Genomic DNA, 22,247 nt, shown 5'->3' on the forward strand with positions numbered 1-22,247 from the left:
AGAGAGGTGAAGTCACTTGCCCAAAGCCACCTGGCAGACAAGTGGCAGAGCCGGAATTAGAGCCCATGACCTTGAACCCAGGTCCTCTGCCTCTTGGGACCCAGGCTCTCTCCACTAAGCCGTGCAGTGACTCCTCTGAGTACAGAAGCCCTGGTCTTGGGGAGCAGGTGGGGAAATTCCACTAGCCCCGTTGGCAGCATAGATTCAGCGCAGACAGCTGTGGCCTATCAGTACACCATCCTCTGCACAATCCCCATGATCCTCTCCTTCGGCTGAGGATCTGCTTGGCTGCCACTCAGATCTCAGACCTTGGGGATCTTCTCCTGGGCCTCCTGAAAGAGCTTCTGGCCAGGGACCTCTTCCACCAATGCCCTCCATCTTCCATCTTGGGCCAGCTTTTGAAGATGTCAAAGCCGGCACCGACCGACTGTGGGAAGAAGCCAAGGTGGGGAGTGGATCCCGGCTCTGATTGAGAGATTTGCTGCTGAAAATGATTGGAAGGGGGCTGCTGGGGCATAGAGAGGTGATTTAGTCCATCCCCCTGCCTCGGAGGACACTGGGGCCCTGAGCATTCCCATCACTATCTTTAACATTCATTAATATCACGGGCTTGGGTGGGGTGGGATGGGCCAAGGCATTGGACCTCATCAGGAACCTCTTAGAATCAGATCTTCAAGAGGTCTACTCTGATCGACGTCATCCCCCCTACCCACCCTCCACTCTGTGTACTTGAGTGTGTACCCCTTAAGCACTCTGATGCTCACCCCAGCCCCATAGTACCTATATCCATATCCTTATACTCTACTATTTTCCATATCTGTGATTAAATGTCTCCCTTTGGAGACTATAAGTTCCTTCACCAGTCTATATGTCATTCTATTGTTCAGATCATTCTTCTAAAGAAACATTCAGTCCACATCTCCCTTCTTCTCAAGAACCTCCAGTGGTTTGTTGTTTTTTTTATGGTTTTAGTTTAGGGCTTTCTATGTGTCAAGCACTGTTCTAAGCACTGGGGTAGACTAAACACAAGATAATCAGGTTGGACAACAGTTCCCTGTCCCATATAAGGTGAGGACTCTCACAGAGGGAGGAAGATTTAATTAAGATTTAAACCCTATTTTGCTGATGAGGTAACTGAGGCATAGAGAAGTTAAGTGACTTGCCCAAGGTCACATAGCCAAGAACTGACCCTTGAGGAACTCCTACAGTTAGAAGATGAGAGGTGGAGGAGCCCGCTGAGCCAGGAATAGAACTCATGTCCTCAGACTCCCACCCCCATCCTCTTTCCACAAGGCCACCCTGCTTCATTCACTCATTCATTCATTCAGTAGTATTTATCGAGCGCTTACAATGTGCAAAGCACTGTACTAAGCGCTTGAAATGTACAATTGGGCAACAGATAGAGACAATCCCTGCCCACTGATGGGCTTACAGTCTAATGGGTACAGACAGACAAAAACAATAGCAATAAATAGAATTAAGGGGATGTACATCTCATTAACAAAATAAATAGGGTAATAAAAATATATACAAATGAGCAAACGAGCACAGTGCTGAGTGGAGGGGAAGGGAGAGGGGGAGGAGCAGTGGGAAAGGAGGGGAAAGGGGGCTTAGCTGAGGGGAGGTAAAGGGGGGGCGAAGGGGAGCAGAGGGAAAAGGGGAAGCTCAGTCTGGGAAGGCCTCTTGGAGGAGGTGAGCTCTCAGAAGGGCTTTGAAGAGGGGAAGAGAGTTAGTTTGGCGGACGTGAGGAGGGAGGGCATTTCAGGACAGCGGTAGGATGTGAGCCAGGGGTTGACAGCGGGACAGGTGTGAATGGGGGACCGTGAGGAGGGAGGCAGCAGAGGAGCGGCAGAGGAGCGGAGTGTACGGGGTAGAAAGAGAGAAGGGAGGTGAGGTAGGAGGGGACAAGGTGATGAAGATCTTTGAAGCCTAGAGTGAGAAGTTTTTGTTTCGTGCGGAGGTTGATAGGCAACCACTGGAGGTTTTTAAGAAGGGGAGTGACATGCCCAGAGTGTTTCTGCAGAAAGATGAGTCAGGCAGCAGAATAAAGAATAGACTGGAGTGGGGAGAGACAGGAGGAAGGGAGATCAGAAAGAAGGCTGACAAAATAATCCAGCCGGGATATTATGAGAGCCTGTACCAGTAAGATAGCCATTTGGGTGGAGAGGAAAGGGCAGATCTTGGCGATATTTTAAAGGTGAGAGCAGCAGATCTTGGTGATGGATTGGATGTGTGGGGTGAATGAGAGACCTGAGTCAAGGATGACACCAAGGTTGCGGGCTTGAGAGATGGGAAGGATGGTCGTACCATCCACAGTGATAGGGAAGTAAGAAAGAGGGCAGGGCTTGGGAGGGAAGATAAGAAGCTCAGTTTTGGACATGTTGAGTTTTAGGCAGTGGGCAGACATCCAGGTAAAGACATCCTGGAGGCAGGAGGCGTTATGAGCCTGAAGGGAGGGGGAGATGACAGGGAAGGAGATGTAGATTTGTGTGTCATCTGCATAGAGATGAGAATTGAAGCCGTGAGAGCAAATGAGTTCACCAAGGGAGTGAGTGTAGATGGAAAACAGAAGAGAGCCAAGAACTGACCCTTGAGGAACTCCTACAGTTAGAGGATGAGAGGTGGAGGAGCCCGCAAAGAAGACCAAGAATGAATGGCCAGAAAGATAAGAGGAGAACCGGAAGAGGACGGAGTCCGTGAAGCCAAGGTGAGATAAGGTGTGGAGGGGAAGGGGATGGTCAACAGTGTCAAAGGCAGCTGAGAGGTCAAGGAGGATTAGGATAGAGTAGGAGCCATTGGATTTGGCAAGAAGGAGGTCATGGGTGACCTCTGAGAGAGCTGTCTTGGTAGAGTGGAGGGGACGGAAGCCAAATTGCAGAGGGTCCAGGAGAGAATGGGAGTTTAGGAATTGTAGGCAGCGAGTGTAGACAACTTGTTCTAGGAGCTTGGAAAGGAAGGGTAGGAGGGAGATAGGGTGATAACTGGAAGGGCAAGTGGGGTCGAGAGAGGGTTTTTTTTAGGATGGCGGAGACATGGGCATGTTTGAAGGCAGAGGGGAAGAAGCCATTGGAGAGTGAGCGGTTAAAGATAGAAGTTAAGGAGAGGAGGAGGGAAGGGGCAATGGTTTTTACGAGGTGAGCAGGAATGGGGTCCGAAGCACAGGTGGAGGGGGTGGCACTTGTGAGGAGGGAGGAGATCTCCTCTGAGGATACTGCAGGGAAAGATGGGAAAGTAGGGGAGAGGGTTGGTGGGGAGGAGGCAGAAGGGGAAGGGGTGACTTTGGGGAGTTCAGACCTGATTTTGTTAATTTTTGTGATGAAGTAGGTGACCAGATCATTGGGGGTGAGGGATGGGGGAGGGGAAGGAACAGGGGCCTGAGGAGAGAATTAAAGGTCCAGACCAATTGGCAGGGGTGACGGGCATGGGTGTCAATGAGGGAAGAAAAGTAGTTTTGCCTGGCGGAGGAGAGGGCAGAGTTAAGGCAGGAAAGGATAAAGTTGAAATGGATAAGGTTGACTTGGTGCTTGGACCTTCACCAGCAGCGCTCAGCAGCTCGAGCATAAGAGCGTAGGAGGCAGACAGAGGCAGTGACCCAAGGCTGTGGGTTACTGGAGCGAGAGCGGCGGGGTGGGGGGGTGGGGGGCGAGAGAGTTGAGATGAGTAGAGAGGGTGGAGTTGAGAGCAGTAACCTGATCATCAAGAGTGGGAAGAGAGGATAGGGAGGCAAGGTGGGGAGAGATGCTTTTGGAAAGATTGATGGGATCAAGAGAGCGGAGGTCTCTGTGGAGTAGTAATACAGATTTGCAGGGGGAGAGAGTGTGAGATAGGAGGTAGGTGAGAAGGTTATGGTCTGAGAGAGGGATTTCAGAGTGGGTGAGGAGATAGTGCAGCAGTAGGAAATGACGAGATCAAGGGTGTGACCAAGTTGGTGAGTGGGCGAGGTGTGGTGGAGCAGGAGGTTGGCAGAGTCGAGGAGGGATAGCAGGCGGGCGGCAGAGGAGTCACTGGGTACATCCATGTGGATGTTGAAGTCTCCGAGGATCAGAGTGGGCAGAGAGAAGGAGAGAAGGAAGGTGAGAAAGTGGTCAAGGTGGTTGAAGAAGTCAGGGGTGGGACCAGGAGGGCAGTAGATGATGGCTACAAGTATCTGGAGGGGGTGGTATATTGTTGGTATTTGTTAAGCGCTTACTATGTGTAAAGCACTGTTCTAAGCACTGGGGGAGATACAGGGTAATCAGGTTGTCCCACGTGAGGCTCACAGTCTTAATTCCCATTTTACAGATGAGGTAACTGAGGCACAGAAAAGTTAAGTGACTTGCCCACAGTAGAGGCGAATGATATGGGCTTCAAAGGAGGGGAAGGAGAGGGAAGGGGGAGGAGGGATAGTGAGGAAGCGGCATCAGGGTGAGAGAAGGAAGCCGGCGACTCCTCCCTTTCCGGTGAGTCTGGGGGAGTGGGAGAAGGAGAGGCCCCCACTGGAGAGAGCAGCGGAGGAGAACCTGTCTTCAGGAGTGAGCCAGGTCTCCGTAAAGGCGAGGAGGAGGAGAGAGCAGGAAAGGAAAAGGTCAAGGTCAAAAAGGGAAAAAAGGTCAAAAAAGGTCAAAAAAGAAAGGAGAAGGTCAAGATCATGCTTCACCATGCACTCCACTTCAAACAGGAACTCCTTCTCATGCCCATGGGCTATAAAGCACTCAATCAGCTCACTCCCTCCTACCCTACTTCCTGATTTCCTACTACAACACAGTCCACACACTTCACTTCTCTAACACCAAACTACTCACTATACCTTGATCTCACCTATTTCGCCGCCGACACCTCACCCAAGTCCTCCCTCTGGCCTGGAGGTCCCTCCCTTTTCGAATATGACAGACTAGCACTCTCCCCACCTTCAAAGTCTAACTAAAATCACATCTGTCCATGAGCTCCTCCCCGACTATGCCCTCATTTCCCCTTCTCCTTCTCCCTTCTGCATTGCCTAGGCACTTGGCTCTGTACCCTTTAAGCACTTGATATTTACTCCACCTTCAGCCCGCAGCACTTTTATTCATATCCATAATCAGTTTTAATGTCTGTCTCCCCCTCTAGACTGTAAGCTCCTTGTGGGAAGGGAACACATCTACCAGTTCTGTTGTAATGTACTCTTCCAAGCACTTAGTATCTTATTCCGGGCAAAGAATACCATCAATTGGTATCTCCAAAGCCCTCGGGAGAGTACACCTGTGAGGTAAATGCAGTTGATAGATTCCTTATGGAGAAATCGTTGACAATGTTCAGGTCTTCAGGTCAAAATGTAGGTCCCACATAAACTTGACAAAAACATCCTCCTATCCAAATTAGCAAATAACTTTAACAGCAACTCACCATCAGTCAGAAAGCTTCAGGTCCAGTTGTTCTCTTAATCTGGTAAGTAAAAGGTCTTCTCCTATTCTCAATCAAGCAATAAATCATCATATTTCTTGAGTGCTTACTATGTGTAGAACACTCTACTAAGCACTTGGGAGAGTACAACACAAGAGAATCAACCCAGACCTTCTGTGTGCTTATGTTAGAGCATCTCTAACTCCTAGATAACTGACGCAACTGTCCCGCCAGAACCTCCAATTCCCCAAGAATTCTGGATAAGGATGCTTTTACCATAAAGACATAGCCCTCCTTGTTTATCTTTTTTGTTATAATCAATTTGGATCTAATTATGCAAATTTTCCTGTCTTCAGCTAAACGGTATTAATTCAATCATTCCACAGAATAATCCAATGAGAAACCACATAACATGTGCCTGACCAGGAAAGCTGAAGAATTAAAATTAGATAGGCAGTTTTATTACTCTAGCATCTAATGATCAATCGATTTCAATAAATAATGAGGGAGAATCACTTTTGAATACTTCTAAGCAAGTCATGTGATTAAAATGAGGCATCAGGTATGTTTACTGAATGCAGAAATTTAATTAATGATCCATTTCTGAAGTACTGATATTATGCACCATCTGCAATCACAATACCCATTTAAAATATCTCTGTATTTACTAAGTACAGAATCTAAATGAAAACCTAAAATTAAAAGCAGAGCCAATAAGAAAGCATAAAAAGTAATTCTCTTCCATAAGCAGAGTAAATGGTAATCTTCCCTCTGAAAGGGAAACATGACATCAAGAATGAGAAATGTTCATGGCAAACTTCTTTCATAGAAACAAGAGTTGGATAAAGAAAAGTCTCATCAGACTATTACTCAATGCATTCAGCACCCTGGTCACTTTAGGTCTTGGTCTAGAAATGATAAAATGTAAATCAGTAAAATGTTGCTATAGAAATTCTGGACAGAGTAAATTAAACTTTTTAAGGTGCGCTCAGTAATAGCTAGTTCATTGGAATCTTTGAAGCGGTAAGAGTATACATGCCTTCCCAAGTGCCATATTCAATCACCAGAGAAATCTGGTTGAAGTCAGAGTAGCCATATGAAACAGAGAAAAATTACCTGCTAAAATTGCTGACTGGTATATTAATACTGCGTTGCAGTGGTCCCATACCTTTTGAAAATATGGTTTTTTTAGAAGTCAAAACTATGAATGGGTCATAAAAACATAAAAACATATATCAAAAGTTCCCAAACATCTGTAAGAACAACTGAAATAACAGTCTTCAAGCTAATAATAAAAAACTATCACAAAATCATAGAAAGGAAAAAAAGGAAACAAGACTGTAAATAAAAGAATATAGGAATTGTAATTCATAGAAATATGCTAAAGGAATATGGAAGTATGAATTAAAGTCATTTCTAAAAGAAAAATGATAAACTTGGAAGAAATGGGAAAATAAGAATATATCAAGATTGAAAACAAATGCTAGAAACACTTTTCTCATTCTTTCATCAACTAAAGGGAACTAAGTAACTGCAAAACAACCTTTAAAGGGCAAACAGTGATCAAATAGTAGTGATAGGGAAAACATAAGCAAACATTATTGTATATGTTAGTTTTACTATTTTTTTTATAAAGGAGATAAAATTTAGGACACATTCCAGTTTGGCATTTCATTTTTCTCTAGAGTAGAGATTTGTTACACCCTTACTTTGGACTTCCTAATCTGAAATGCAAACTCAGGGTTTGACTATTTTTTGTTCTGTTATTCAAAGGAGAGAAATATTATTTTCTCCCTAAATGAAAAGTCATGCTAGTTGTAGTTATTAGGCTTATAAATCATCTCACTTACCTTAAAGCTTCTGTCTTCAGATACTGATACTAGCTTGTTCGGCTGCCAGATGCAAAATTCAACTGCTGTTACTGGATTCAGGTGACCTTCCAATTCAGCTAATATCTCTTCATGCTGTGATCATTTATAAAAGAGAACAATCTGATCTATTTTGTAGCAATTATTATCACTAATGAGTATGTGCACGTAAAATGTCACATATAATAAAAACATCTGCAATACACTGTACCTTTTATTCAGTCATCAGTGCTTTGTAATTACCTGTTGTCTACTTAGCACTGCAAAGGTGATAATTATCAACAACCCAGAGATCCACTTTCCCAGGTCACCAATAACCAGATCTCAACTCTATCCTAATCCGCCTCCGCCTGCCTTTGGCAGCAGAGACCACTCCCTTGTCTGGAAATGCTATCTAACGCTGGTTTTGCAAACACAGTCCTTCCCTCTTATTCATTCAATCGTATTTATTGAGCATTTACTGTGTGCAGAGCACTGCACTACGCATTTGGCTTTCTGGCCACTCCTTCTCAGCATCTTGGCTATCGCCCCTTCTCCCCTTCACCTGTTGACTGCGAATAGAATAGACTGTGAAGCTCTGTTGCGGATTCCTTTAGACTCACTCCCTTAGGGAGCCAATCTGCTACCCTGGCTGCAGCTACCATCTCTATATAGAAGCTCAATCAAACAATCATATTTATTGAGTGCTTACTGTGTGCAGAACACTGGACTGTATCAGAGTTGGTAGATACATTCCCTGCCCACAACGGGCTTACAGTCTGACAGGGAGACAGACGTTAACGAAAATAAAATACGGATATAGACGTGATTGCTGTGGGGCTGAGGGTGGGGTGAATAAAGGGTGAAAATAATAATGTTGGGATTTGTTAAGCGCATATTATGCCCAAAGCACTGTTCTAAGTGCTGGGGGAGATACAAGGTGATCAGGTTGGGGCTGACAGTCTTATCCAAATCTTATCCAAACCCAAATGCAAGGGTGAGGCAGAAGGGAGTGGTAGAAGAGGAAATGAAGGCTTTGTCACAGAAAGCCTACTAGAGATATGCTTTTTTGTAGGGTGGTCTAGTGGAAAGAGCTCTGGCCTGGGAGTCAGAGGACCTCAGTTCGAATCCCAATTCTGCCACTTCCCTGTGATCATGGGCAAATCACTTAATTTCTCTGTGTTTCAGTTTCCTCAACTGTAAAATGGGGATGAAATGCCTGTTCTCCTTCCTATTTGGACTCTGGGTTCCCTTCGGGACAGGAACTGTGTCTGACCTGATTAAAGTGTAACCATCCCAGTGTATAGAACAGTGCTTGGCACTTAACAAATACCATTTAAAAACTGAGGTTTTGAAGGTGGGAAGACTCTCAAATCTATTTTGAAAGCCCCGCCCTTGTTCCCTATCTGTAATCTTATACTTCCTTTGGCCTCCAGGACCTCTTCACATTGGTCTCTCGCTGGCACCTTAAACTCAATATTTTTTTGACTTGCTTTATGCCTTTGAGTCATCTCCGACCCATAGTGACTCCGTAAACAATTCTCCAAGGTGTGAGCGTGACTTTTTCTTTCACAGCATGTTCCCAAGTGCCTGGCAAAGCACTTGAGTGATTAAACCTGTGATTAAAGTAGCCGCTCCCCCTCAGATCCCCTTCCCATTTCCCGGCGGGACCCATGTGCCAGGGCAGGAAGGGAACATGGCCCTCCACTGGGCAGTTAAGAATGGGCTGGTCCTCGCACCGCAGAAGGTCATCGAGGTTGGCCTAGACCTCCATTAGAAAAACGCAGCAGGTTGAGCCGGGCCGGAGGGCTTCATGCTGAGTGCCTCAGCAGCTTCTCCAGACCTGCCCGTCTGACTCCCAGATCCCTGACCTCTCCCCTGCCTCCCCCTTTCCATTCAACCCAAAAATCCCTGGCTCAGGTTTCAGCCATCCCCTACCGAGAGTGGACTGTCACGAGCAGGAGACTCCCCTTCTCCTGGGCCCTAACGGAAGGAGCTGGTTGCCAGGACCTTTCAAAGAGCCCCAGGGGATGGAGGCTGTAAGGGTCCAGAGGTTGTTGAGCCCACAGGCTGACTTTAAATTGATCCTCATGGGCCTTGACTTTGGGCAACGATGGGATCGTCCACTTGGTTCCATTGTCAACTGTACTAACCAGACTGGGCTCAGAGCCCAGCGGCTTGGGAAAGGACACTGGCTGTGGACTACCTGGCCCCTCCCTGCCCTCGACCAAATGGGGGCAAGGTAAGCCCCAATGCCCCAGGGTCGCCAGGCCACCAGTGGACAGACCACTCAACCTCCTGGGTGGACTATGCTGCACCTCGTCACCATGGAGGGCTGCATCTGACTGCCGCTCGGGGCGGCCTGGACATCAAGGACCAGATAGAGGGGAGTACTTCCGACTGTTGACTGCGGGCCGTGCTGGTGGCGTTCATCGTGGGCCAGGGATTCCCGCCCCCGAACCCTACCGGGCACAGAGTAAAATGGCTAAGGAGGAAGGGAGTTTCACCACCCTGGCAACGCCCCCTGACACGGGGAGAGGCAGCTGGGACTGTGAAATCCCGAGCCCCATGGACACCTCGTCGGGTTAGCGTCATGACGGGAGTGTTCCTGAGTTTATTCCCATCAAGCTCTTGGGGATGCCCATTCATCCGGTTTTACACTGGACTGTCCAGCTTCCAGCTGGTCTCTTTCATATCCGATATAGATTTAATAGCAGAGGCTTTTCTGCTCAGGGTTTTGTATCTTCGGCGCCCAGGCTTCCTCCATTGCCACTCCGAATTTGAACTCACCTGTCTCAGGGCGTTGGGAGTGGGAATGGGGAGGAGGCCAGGAACGAGGGAGAAGGGAATGCTCACTCTTCGAAACAGGTGGAAGGGGGCAGGGGTCCTCGAGGACATTCTCGATGACCTGTGCATTTCAGTATGACACCATCATGTGATGATCATGTAGCTAAATAATCCCTATAAGTGCTGCCTCCTGCTTCTGAGAGAGCAGAGGCACGGGAGGGTCTGCTACAGTCTCCTCAAGATGAAGCGCCTGGGAAATGGGTGGGGGTCGAATCGTACAGACACAGGCAGACAGGGAAGCCGGTGAAAGGAGGAGCTGTGGAGTCTCTTCCCTCAGACTTTGAAGAACAGAGATGACCTCCTGTCTGGCAAGGCAGGTGCCTTAATACAAAATAATTGTGGTATTTGTAAAGTGCTTACTATGTGCCAGGCACTGTATTAAGCACTGGCATGGATACAAGCAAATCGGGTGGGACACAGTCCCCGTCCTATGTGGAGTTCATTTCCTGATTTACAGATAAGGTAACTGAGGCCCAGAGAAGTGAAATGACTTGTCCAAGGTCACACAGCAGACAAATGCTAAGTAGATGACATGACCTTCTGACTTCCAGGCCCGAGCTCTGTCTACTAAGGGGCCCTCATTCTAGGAAGATTCCAGGACAACCCAAGAATCTCGTTGGTCAGTGGATTTGTTCCGACTCCCTCTGCACACGCCTACCCCTTCCCTGTTCCCTCCTACCCCTTCCCTGTTCCCCCCACCCACTTTCTGGACCAAGGCCTGTGGGCTTGGCCCTTCCTTGCCCTTGCCGTACCCACTGCCCTTGCCATACCCACTGCCCAGGGCACTGGAGAGGCTGCTTTCTGGGAAAGAGGAGACCCGGAGGTATGGGCTGGGTGGAGGTGGGAGCAGTAGGGGATGGCTGGGCTAGGCCAAGCCCCCAGCAGCACACCATGCCACCACTTGGCAGCCCAGACAGTCATTACCATATCCATAATTTATTTTAGTGTCTGTTTCGCCCTCTAGACTGTAAGCTCCTTGTAATAATTATAATTATGGTACTTGTTAAGCGCTTATTAGTGAAGCAGCGTGGTTCAGTGGAAAGAGCATGGGCTTGGGAGTCAGAGGTCATGGGTTCTAATCCTGGCTCCGCCACTTGTCAGCTGTGTGACTTTGGGCAAGTGACTTATCTGGGCCTCAGTTACCTCATCTGTAAAATGGGGATGAAGACTGTGAGCCCTACGTGGGACAACCTGATGACCTTGTATTCCCCCAGCAGTTAGAACAGTGCTTTGCACATAGTAATCACTTAACAAATACCAATATGATTATTATTATTATTATTATTACTACTATATGCCAAGCACTGTTCTAAGCACTGGGGTAGAAAAGTTCATTGAGCTGGACGCAGTCCCTGTGCCACAAGGGGCTCCTAGTCTTAATCCCCATTTTACAGATAAGGTAATTGAGACCCAGAGAAGCTATTCATTCATTCATTCATTCATTCGGCAGACATGAGATGGAGCCAGGAGTGGAACTCAAATCCTTCTGATTCCCAGGACCATGCTCTATCCACTAAGCCATGCTGCATCTTCCTGCTTGGGTCTTCCTGTTATACTGTACTCTTCCCAGTGCTTAGTACAGTGTTTTGCACACAATAAGTGCTCAATAAATCTGCCTGAATGAATACCATTCATTGATTGACTGATTAATTAAAAATTATTTTGCTATACCTCTGTTGACCTTTAGAAGAAAGGGCTCATTTGACACAGTACAAACCATCCTTATACTTTACCCAAAGCAGAGTCAAAAATAGAATGTGTCCCTTCAGGGGACTCTTTACAACATCAGGCAGGTGGAAGTAAACCTGAAGCTTGCAAAATCTGGAGAATTCCTGAAACCTCCTCCAAATGGAAAGGATTTTTAAAGCACACCGGAGCATAGCTCCTCTTGCTAAATAGGACACACTTCTTAACCCTTCTTCCCAAAATGTATATCTACGGAAAGAAGGAAAAGGAACTAAGGGAACTGAGAGCCTGGAAAATCCCATATGAGCAAAGCTAATACCTAACACTAGCGAAAGTCTCACCTTAGCATTTAGTACAAGTATTCGATTTCCAACACATACTGCAACTTTTTGATCATCCGGACTAAATCTTAAATGAAGTACCATTCCTAAAAGAGTTCCAATTATGGTTCCTCGAGGCAGCAACCCTAAAAAGATATTTAACTATTAATTCACAGTACTGTACTTTCTCAGGTGCTTAGTACAGTGTTCGGCACAGAGTAAGCACTCAATAAATGCCACTGATCGATTGATAACGCTTAAGAAAAAACCTCATTTACCATAATCATAAAGAAAACTGTAGGACACTAAGTAAAGGAGTAATTATTTGATCAAAACTGATTTACAGAACAACAAGCATGGATCTCAGTTAATATCTTCAATGAAATTAAAAGGCTGAGGGCTAAATTGAAGATATACAGTATTCTGTTGACTCATACTCATTCAGGAAAGATGTCAGATTAACATCCGGAAGCCAGTTACTTGTTTCTTTAAGAATAAAGCATTGGACTACACTCTCCAAATGCAAAAGGAAAAAAATATAAATGTGAGTTATTTTACACAATAGCATTTTGTGCAGTGAAGCAGTAATTGACTAAATAGCATCAGAAGGGTCTGAAAGAATGAATGCATCTCAAGAAGGTTACAAGTTTCCCCAATGGAAGTGTGTCCTTCTGGACAACAATCCTGCAGTTTGGCAAATTCTTCCAAGATAACTTGATTAGATGCCACACTGTTTTACCGGCCCAGCATTTCTCCAAGCTGTTTAGAAGATGGGGTGGGGCAGGGAAGAGGTACAGCTAGATGTCCACTGACCATCCCCAACCGGCCAGCCCTTTGTGCTCCCCGCTTCCACCCTGCCCCGAGGAGCCGAGAGACGTGAGCCTTGGGGGTGCAGTGGTGAGAGAGGAGAAAAGCTTATTGAGTGAGATGGGGAAATGGGTGGGTCAGTGTGGCAAAAGTGACGGTGGAGGTGGTGGAAGCTGGCAGGCAGATGGTGTAGCCTCAGGAATGCTCCCTGTGCCTGTCTGGCACGAAGTGCCGAGCCCAGAGTTCTTTGGTGGGGGTACAGAGGAAATCTGCTGAAGTAAGAAAGCCAAAAAATGGATCCCTGGGTGACATTCTATGATCATATTCCACCAGTTGAAAGGATTGCTTTATGGGCTGCTCACAGGGTAATAAAAATAATCAAAACTGTGGTATTTGTTAAGTATGTGCCAGGCACTGTTCTAAGTGCTGGGGTAGATACAAGGTAATAAGGCTGGACACAGTCCCTGTCCCACATGGGGCTCACAATCTTAATCCCCATTTTGTAGGTAAGGTAACTGAGGCCCAGAGAAGTGAAGTGACTTGCCTGAGGTCACATGGCAGACAAGTGGTGGAGCCAGGATTAGAACCCAGGTCCTTCTGATTTCCAGGCCCGTGTTCTATCCACTAGGCCATGCTGCATGGGGACATACTCTGATTGGTTTCTATGACAGGAGCTGTGGGGGCTTGGGGGAGGAGGTGCAACCACTGACCTCAATCAGAAAACAGAAATTGAGTGAGGGGTATGGGGGCATTTGGGGGAGGTGGTCCAGTTGGATGTGTGTGTGTGTGTATGTGAGAATTTGGAAGCATAGGGAGGATGGAAGCAGAAGCGCTTTCAAGAGGAATTTCAGGTTCTTAGCTTTTTACACGTCTTTCTTTTTGTCCTATGTGCCGAAGGGATCCTTCTTTAAAAAACAATTGATTTTCAGGTAATAGTGGGATCATAGTGGGATGTACAGACAGTAAGAATGTTCCCAAAAAATCAAAATCAGTATCTCGTCCCATTCCCCCACCTCGCTCATCTCCTCACGGTTGGCCATGGAGAGCCAAACGGGGAGCGCTCCGGCCTCCAGATCCATCACCACCACCACCTCCGCTACCACCGTCCTCTGGGGGACCCATCACCCTGCCACACTTAGAAAGTGCATCTGAATGGACAGCAATCCTCCTATTTGGTGAATTTCTCCCAGATAATCCATTAGGCAGCCTAGTCCTCGTGGGCAGAAGGGTCTGGGATTCCCTTTCCTAACCAACAGTCCACCACTCTCTCCACCTTCAAAAACCCTCCTAAAATCACACCTCCTCCAAGAGGCCTTCCCTGACTAACCCTCATTTCCCTTACCCAATCTCCCGTCTCCATCACCTGTGCTTGTACCCTTAAACACTGATACTCACCCCACCCCCTGAGCATTTATATCCTTTTACTCTATTTCCTCTATCTATAATTTAACATGTCTCCCCCTGTAAACTGCAAGTTCCTCGAGGGTAGGGATCACATCTACCAACTCCATTGCACTGTATTTTCCCAAGCCCTCAAGGCAGTGCTTTGCACAGTGTTCCGTAAATGCCACTGATTGACTGATGCGTCCGCCAATAAGATTCTGATGCTGGGAACCAGTCAGAGAACGCGGACTGTGAATGGCCTGAAAAGCAATCCTTTCAACTGGTGGAATATGATCGAAGAGGGTCTCTGGGAGACGAATCATTTCTGGGTCTTCCATAATTTAGCAAAGATACAGACTTCTCATCTACAGAGGTGGAAAAAATAAGAAGGGCATCCAAAACAAAGCACAGAGAAGCATCCAAATAAGGACAGATTGAAATGATTATGACTCTTCGCTCTAGAAAGAAATGAGCTAAGTGAAGGTGTGACAAGCTTTCAAAATCATGAAATGTGTGGGCAGGGTGGACAAGACATGAACTATAAGGATCTTCTAATGACCTTTCTACTCATTATGTGATTAGATTGTGCCTATTGTTTAGAACTTATTCCTACTGCTATGTGTCTTTGTCTCCAATGTAAGTTGACAGCACCTAATAGGAGAACAGACAGTGACTAAACAGTTCATTCAAATCTACCCCAGTGCTTCAGTGCACAACAAAAAACAAGCACTTAATAAATTCCATTAATAACTAATAATGAACCAAGCTCCGCTCTTTATCAAGTCCTAACTTCTTTCACCATGTGACTCTCTAGCCCTGTGTTTCCCTGCTTTTCGTCCTTCCCCACACCATGTATGTGTATGTCTTCATGTCCACCTCCCTGGACGTTTGTGTTTGTCTGTATGCTTGTCTACCTCTCTTGCTCCAGGTGTGTCCGTGCCTCTGTTTGGGGGGTGGTTTCATAATGGTATTTGTTAAGCACTTATTACGGGCCAGGGACTGTACTTAAGCACTGGAGTACATACAAGATATAGTCCGAGTCCCACGGACTGTAGTCCCTATTTTACAGATAACATAACTGAGGCACAGAGAAGGTAAGTGACTTTCCCAAAGTCCCACAGCAGATAAGTGTTGAAACAGGGATTAGAACCCAAGTCTTCTGACTCCAGGCCCATGCTCTTTCCAGTAAGCCATGATACTTCTCACAAGTTTTCCCCATCTCTGCCCTCTTGGAGTCCCACTCCAAGTTTGCCAATCAATCAATGGTATTTACTGAGTGTTAACTGTGTGCAGAGCACTGTCCTGCAGTAGCTTTTAGACTCAGGGGAGAACTATTTCCTCTGCTGTAAAATCAGTCACTCAATGATATTTATTGAGCACTTACTATGTGCAGAGCACTATACTAAGAGCTTGGGAAAGCACAATATGACAGAGTTGCTAAGCATATCCCCTGCCCACAACAAGCTTACAGTCTAGAGACGGGCATAAGATAGCTGTTCTCCCTCTCCCTTAGACTGTGAGCCCCAAGTGGGACAGGGACTGTATTGGACCTGACAGACAGACTGCTTTTAACTACAGCAGCACTTGAAACAATGCTTGGTACATCAGAAGCGCTTAATAAACATTATTGCCATTATTATTATTGCTATTATTATTATAATATTATTTCCCCCAGCAAGTAATAGGGAAGCAGTGTGGCTCAGTAGGAAAGAGCCCGGGCTTAGGAGTCAGAGGTCATGGGTTCTAATTCCGGCTCCGACGCTTGTCAGCTGCGTGACCTTGGGCGAGTCACTTAATTTCTCTGGGCCTCAGTTACCTCATCTGGAAAATGGGGATTAAGACTGTGAGCCCCACGTGGGACAGGGACAACCTGCTTACCCTGTATTTACCCCAGCACTTAGAACAGTGTTTGGCACATGGTAAGCGCTTAACAAATACCACCATTATTAGTAGTAGTATTATCTGGAATTTGATACCATAGAAAGTTGTAAAGGGAGAAAATATTACTCATTTTGCATAAATATATTGACAAGAGGTCCATAAATGGGTTACTAGAAGGAAAGTCAGGAATATTTACTGATTACATCCCTAAATCTTAGGATGGACGTCAAGGAGGGCAACCTGATGGTACATGACAAAATGTGCTACCACTGTTGAAGGCAGAATACTGAGCTGGAGAGATGTCTGGTTTCATGCACTCTCCCAAGCGCTTAATAGAGTGCCCTGCATATAGTAAGTGCTCAATAAATACAACTGCCTGACTAATCCAATGCTAACATACAGCATAACAAATCTACTTTTTGCCAGCCAAATATACAAATTACAATCTATTAGTCCTGAACATACGTTTACTCCAAATGCACATTCCCTCTGTGGGCTTCTCTGTAGTGTGTGTGTGTGTGTATGTGTGTGTGTGAGTCTCACGGGAATTGAGGGTTGGGAGAAGGAAGGTTGATGTCTCAGACTCCCACCTTCTGTGGCCTAGAACAGGTTTAGTCACTCCTGGTTTCCAAAAGCCAGGACTAGAGAAAGATGTGGGGACAGAAAGAGGGTTGTTGAGTTGTCATCATTTCTCCCCCAGTTGGCCACATTTCCTGAAGATTTTGGAGCTCCACCTGCTTCGAGACAGGGAAAACAGACACTCCTTGGGAGCTTGGTTCCAGATGCCCACTGGCTAGGGTTGGAGCAGCAGTGTCTGAGGGTCTAAGGCTTCAAAACCCAACAGGGAAATGCTCCAGCACCCCAAGCTTCTGCAGGGAGACAAGCTTCGAGCAGGCTCACTGCAGAATGAGTCAGGGCTCAAATATCCCTCCATTGCCCTTGGGTCTGAGTTGGGCATTCTTCACTGAACGCCCACTCCAAGGGAGCAAATTAGAGCCAGTCCCCAGTGGTACCACTATAATGTACCAAGGGTATGGACAATTTATGAACTTTATCCAAAGAATGGAATTTAGGAGGAAAATGAAAGAATGTAATCCGCAAAGCCAAAAGGAGTATTGATCATGAAAATACTGAAGATTTTGGAGGTGTGAAAGAGAACAAGCTTCTCGGATCCAGTGATTATATAAGCCTTACTGAAGGCACATCTCCTCCAAGAGGCCTCCCCAGACTAAGCCCCATTTTTCCTCATCTCCTACTCCCTTCTGCATCACCCTGACTTGCTCCCTTTGTTCTTCCCCTCCCCCAGCCCCACAGCACTTATGAATCTATCTATAGTTTTATTTATTTGTATTGACCTCAGTCTCCCCCACTCTAGACTATGAGCTCATTGGGGGTAGGGATTGTCACTGTTTATGGTTGTATTGTTCTTTCCCAAGCACTTACTACAGTGTTCTGCACACAGTAAGTACTTAAATACAATTGAATGAACAAGTTGTTTTTATAAATCTACTGATGGTCTTGAGTGTTTACTGTGTGCAGAGCACTGTTTTAAACTCTTGAGAAAGTACAATAAAAAAAGATTTGGTAGGCATAATCCCTGACTTCAAGGACCTTCCAATCTAGTGGAGTAGACATGCATTAAAATAAATTACAGGTAGAGGAAGCAGGAGAGTATAAGAATATGTACCTAAGTGCTGCCAGGGCGGGATTCATTTATTCATTCAATCGGATTTATTGAGCACTTAATGTGTGCAGAGCACTGTATTAAGCGCTTGGAAAGTACAATTCAGCAACAAATAGAGACAACCCCTACCCAACAATGGGCTCACAGTCTAGAAGCGGGAAGACAGACAACAAAACAAAGCAAGCAAACAGGCATCAGTAGCATCAATATAAATAGAATTATAGATATATACACATCACTAATAAAATAAATAGAATAATAAATATGTACATAACAATAAATATGTACATAATACACAAGTGCAGTGGGAGGGGGTAGAGCAGAGAGAGAGAGTCGGGGCGATGGGAAGGGGAAGAGGAGGAGAGGAAAAGGGGGTCTTAGTCTTGTAAGGCCTCCTGGAGGAGGTGAGCTTTCAGAGGGCTTTGAAGGGGGGAGTGTGCTTGTTTGGAAGATTTGAGGAGGGAGGGCATTGTAGCCAGAGTGCTTGGGAGTATAGACGTTTTATGGAAATATTAATCTGACATATAAATGTAAATACACAGAGCATATTTACTCATGTAATTATCCCCATATTTTGCAAAACTTCCCAATCCCAAAACAGGAGAGGGGCTATTACATGGGCTCATCTAAGAATTAAATCCAGTAATAAGGAGAGCAGGAGAAAAACACAAGGAGGAGAAAAGGAGGGGAAATGAAAGAGGGCATTTGGATTGTGTCTCTTACTCTCCCACTCACCTAAATGCTCCAAACAATTGGGACTCAATTAATTAACACTCCACCTTCCCCTCCCCCAACGTACCACCTCCAACTTTCTGTTCTTTCTATTTTAGAGTTCAGGTATGCAAGCCTGAATTTGTGAGATCCATGTGTTCTGACCCTTTTCTTCTTTCTAAGGAGCATACTCTATTAAAATAAACTTTTATTTCCTCCTTAAAAACTAGTGGGTACAGGGGAGAATTATGAGGTGGAGACAATTACGCAAGTAAATACAGTACAACACAAAAATATAATTTCAAAAATTATATTCACCTTGTTCTATTTTCTCTTCACACTCATCCAGGCTCCACACTATGACATAGTCATGTGATGCAGAACAGATGAGAAGAGGATTGGCTTTATTTCCAAATGCTACAGCAGTGATTGATTGATGGTGTCCTATCAAGTGCAGTGGCTAGGGAGTATCAACACATATCATCAATATCCAATGTTATTTCTGATGAAACACAAAACTCTGAAGTAAAAAATAACATTACTAAAACTTCCAAAACAGTAATAAGATCCTTCAAAGAAAGAGGCTTACTTTCCAAATAATTTGGTATGCTTCAGTATGACATACTCAAATAATTAAAATTAAGCCATTACTTTACTATTGAAATTACCCTAGAGGAAAATCAGCCTTTTTATCCTAAATCCTTGGCAAACCAGTGATAAGAAGTCCCCATAAAATGCAAAAGGCGGTTTACCCTAAACTCAGAGATCATTGAAAATGTCTGCATTTTCAGATTTGCTTCTAATTATCTTGACAATTTTTAATCAATGGTATTTGAGTGCTTACTGTGTGCACAGCACTGTAAAAGAAGCAGCGTGGCCTAGTGGATAGGGCATGGTCCTGAGAGTCAGAAGAAGTTGGGCTCTAATCCCAGCCCTGCCACTTTGCTGTGTGACCTTGGGCAAGGCACTTTACTTCTCTGTCCTTCAGTTACCTCAACTGTAAAATGGGGATTGAGTCTGTGAGCCCCATGTGGGACAAGGGACTGTGTCCTACCTGATTTGTTTGTATTCATCCCAGTGCTTAGTACAATGCCTGGCACACACTCTTGCTTAACAAATATCATTATCATTATTATAATTATTATTGTTATTATTAAGAGCTGAGTATAGAGCTGGGTAAGGTAGTAGCACTTAACAAATATCATTATTATTATTACCATTATTATCATTATTACTAAGAGCTGGGTAGAGTACCTGGCACATAGCGCTTAACAAGTATCACTATTATTATTATTATTACTAAGAGCTGGGTAGACTACAATAATAATACCTATGGTATTTGCAAAGTGCTTACTATGTGCCGAGCACTGTTCTAAGCGCTGATGGTAGGCACAGTCCCTATCCTCAAGGAACTTATAGTCTAGAGGGGGAGATAGACATTAAAATACATTTACAGATATATACAGATGTACTGTGGGGCTGAGGGTGAAGTGAATATCAAGTGATTGAAGAGTACAGAGCCAACTGCACAGGCAACACAGAATGGAGAGGGAGTAGGGAAAATGAGGGCTCTTGGAGAAGTTGTGATTTTAATAAGGCTCTAAAGTTGGGGAGAGTGGTAGTCTGTTGGATACAAAGGGGGAGGGAGTTCCAGGTCAGAGGGAGGATGTGAACAAGGGGTCATCGGTGAGATAGAAGAGATCAAGTTTCAGCGAATAGATTGTTATTAGAGGAGCAAAGTGTGCAGAATGGGTTGTAGCAGGAAATCACTGAGGTAAGATAGGAGGGGGTGAGCTGGTTGAGTATCCTAATACTGATGGTAAGGACTTTCTGTTTGATAAAGAGGTGGATGGGCAACGTCTGGAAGTTCTTGAGGATTGGGGAGATATAGACTGAATATCTTTTTAGAAAAGAGTTCCTAACAGCAGAGTCAAATAAGGACTAGAGTGGGGAGAGACAGGAGGTTAGGGAAGTCAATGCAGAGACCAATGCCGTAGTCAAGGTAGGAGATGATAACTGCTTGGATCAGTGTGGAAGCAGTTTGAAGAGAAAGGGGCGGAATTTAACAATATCGCTGAAGGTAAAGCTGACTGGAACTGATGACAGGTCGAATATGTGGGCTGAATGAGAACAGCTGAGTTGAGGATAATGCAAAAGTTACAGGCTTGTGAGTCAGGGAAGGATAGTAGCTGTCTTCAGTGATGGGAAAGTCAGTAGGAGAACAGGGTTTGGGTAGGAAGATGTATAGCTCGCTCCTTCATTCATTCATTTAATCATATTTACTAAGCACTCACTGTGTACAGAGCACTGTACTAAGCACTTGGGAAAGTACAATACAACATTAAACAGTGACAATCCCTGCCCACAATGAGCTCACAGTATCGAGGACTGTTTTGGACTTGTTCAGTTTCCAGGTTTTGGCGCAATATTCGGGTACAGATGTCCTGAAGACAAGAGGAAATGAAAGACTGCAGAGAAAGAGGTTGCTCAGGGCTGGAGAGGTAGATTTAGGAATCATCTGCATAGAGGTGTTAATGGAGCTGTGGGTTTGAATTAGGGGTCCAAGGAAATGGGAGGAGGGAGAGTAGAAGGGGGCCCAGAACTGACCCAGGACTGACTTCAAAGTGAGAGTGTGGAAAGCAGAGGAGGAGCCCATGAAAGAAACTGAGATGGGGTGGCCAGAGAGCTAGGAAGGGAGCCAGGAGAGAATAATGTCAGTCCAGCCAAGGTTAGATAATGTTTCCAGGAGAAGTGTCAAAGGCAGCTGAGAGATTTAGGAGAATTCATTCATTCATTCAATAGTATTTATTGAGTGCTTACTATGTGCAGAGCACTGTACTAAGCACTTGGAATGTACAGTTCGGCAACAGATAGAGACAATCCCTGCCCATTGACGGGCTTACAGTCTAATCAGGGGAGACAGACAGACAAAAACAATAGCAATAAATAGAATCAAGAGGATGTACATCTCATTAACAAAATAAATAGGGTAATAAAAATATATACAAATGAGCAGTTGAGCACAGTGCTGAGGGTAGGGGAAAGGAGGGGGGAGGAACAGAGGGACAGGGGGAAAGGGGGGAAAGGGGGCTTAGCTGAGGGGAGGTGAAGCGGGGGGCAGAGAGGCAGCAGAGGGAGCAGAGGGAAAAGGGGAAGCTCAGTCTGGGAAGGCCTCTTGGAGGAGGTGAGCTCTCAGAAGGGCTTTGAAGAGGGGAAGAGAGTTAGTTTGGCGGAGGTGAGGAGGGAGGGCATTCCAGGACAGCGGGAGGACTTGGGTCAGGGGTTGACGGCGGGATAGGCGAGAACGGGGGATGGTGAGGAGGTGGGCAGCAGAAGAGAGGAGTCTATGGGGTGGGTAGTAGAAAGAGAGAAGGGAGGAGAGGTAGGAGGGGGCAAGGTGATGGAGAGCCTTGAAGCCTAGAGTGAGAAGTTTTTGTTTCATGCGGAGGTTGAAAGGCAACCACTGGAGGTTTTTAAGAAGGGGAGTGACATGCCCAGAGTGTTTCTGCAGGAAAATGATCCAGGCAGCGGAATGAAGAATAGACTGGAGCAGGGAGAGAGAGGGGGAAGGGAGATCAAAGAGAAGGCTGACACAATAATCCAGCCGGGGATATTATGAGATCCTGTTCCAGTAAGATAGCCATTTGGGTGGAGAGGAAAGGGCAGATCTTGGCGATATTATAAAGGTGAGAGCGGCAGGTCTTGGTGAAGGATTGGATGTGT

General features: G+C 45.6%; 1 protein-coding gene across 2 annotated transcripts in view; it reads right to left on the reverse strand.

Moving 5' to 3' along the window:
- Window positions 1-22,247, reverse strand: part of WDR27 (WD repeat domain 27) — a 286,735-nt gene that overhangs the window by 251,745 nt on the left and 12,743 nt on the right. For both annotated transcript variants that reach the window (XR_005661263.1, XM_029048637.2), the window contains exons 3-6: window positions 18,843-18,984; window positions 12,080-12,204; window positions 7,209-7,322; window positions 6,475-6,526 (exon numbers count right to left, since the gene is read on the reverse strand). Coding sequence is in view for 1 of the 2 variants with exons in the window: in XM_029048637.2 (XP_028904470.1) it covers window positions 6,475-6,526; window positions 7,209-7,322; window positions 12,080-12,204; window positions 18,843-18,984 (433 nt within the window). In the remaining variant the exon portion in view is untranslated. The remainder of the gene's footprint in view (window positions 1-6,474; window positions 6,527-7,208; window positions 7,323-12,079; window positions 12,205-18,842; window positions 18,985-22,247) is intronic.

Source organism: Ornithorhynchus anatinus, chromosome 21 (assembly GCF_004115215.2).
Source record: "Ornithorhynchus anatinus isolate Pmale09 chromosome 21, mOrnAna1.pri.v4, whole genome shotgun sequence".
Lineage (NCBI taxonomy): Eukaryota > Metazoa > Chordata > Mammalia > Monotremata > Ornithorhynchidae > Ornithorhynchus > Ornithorhynchus anatinus.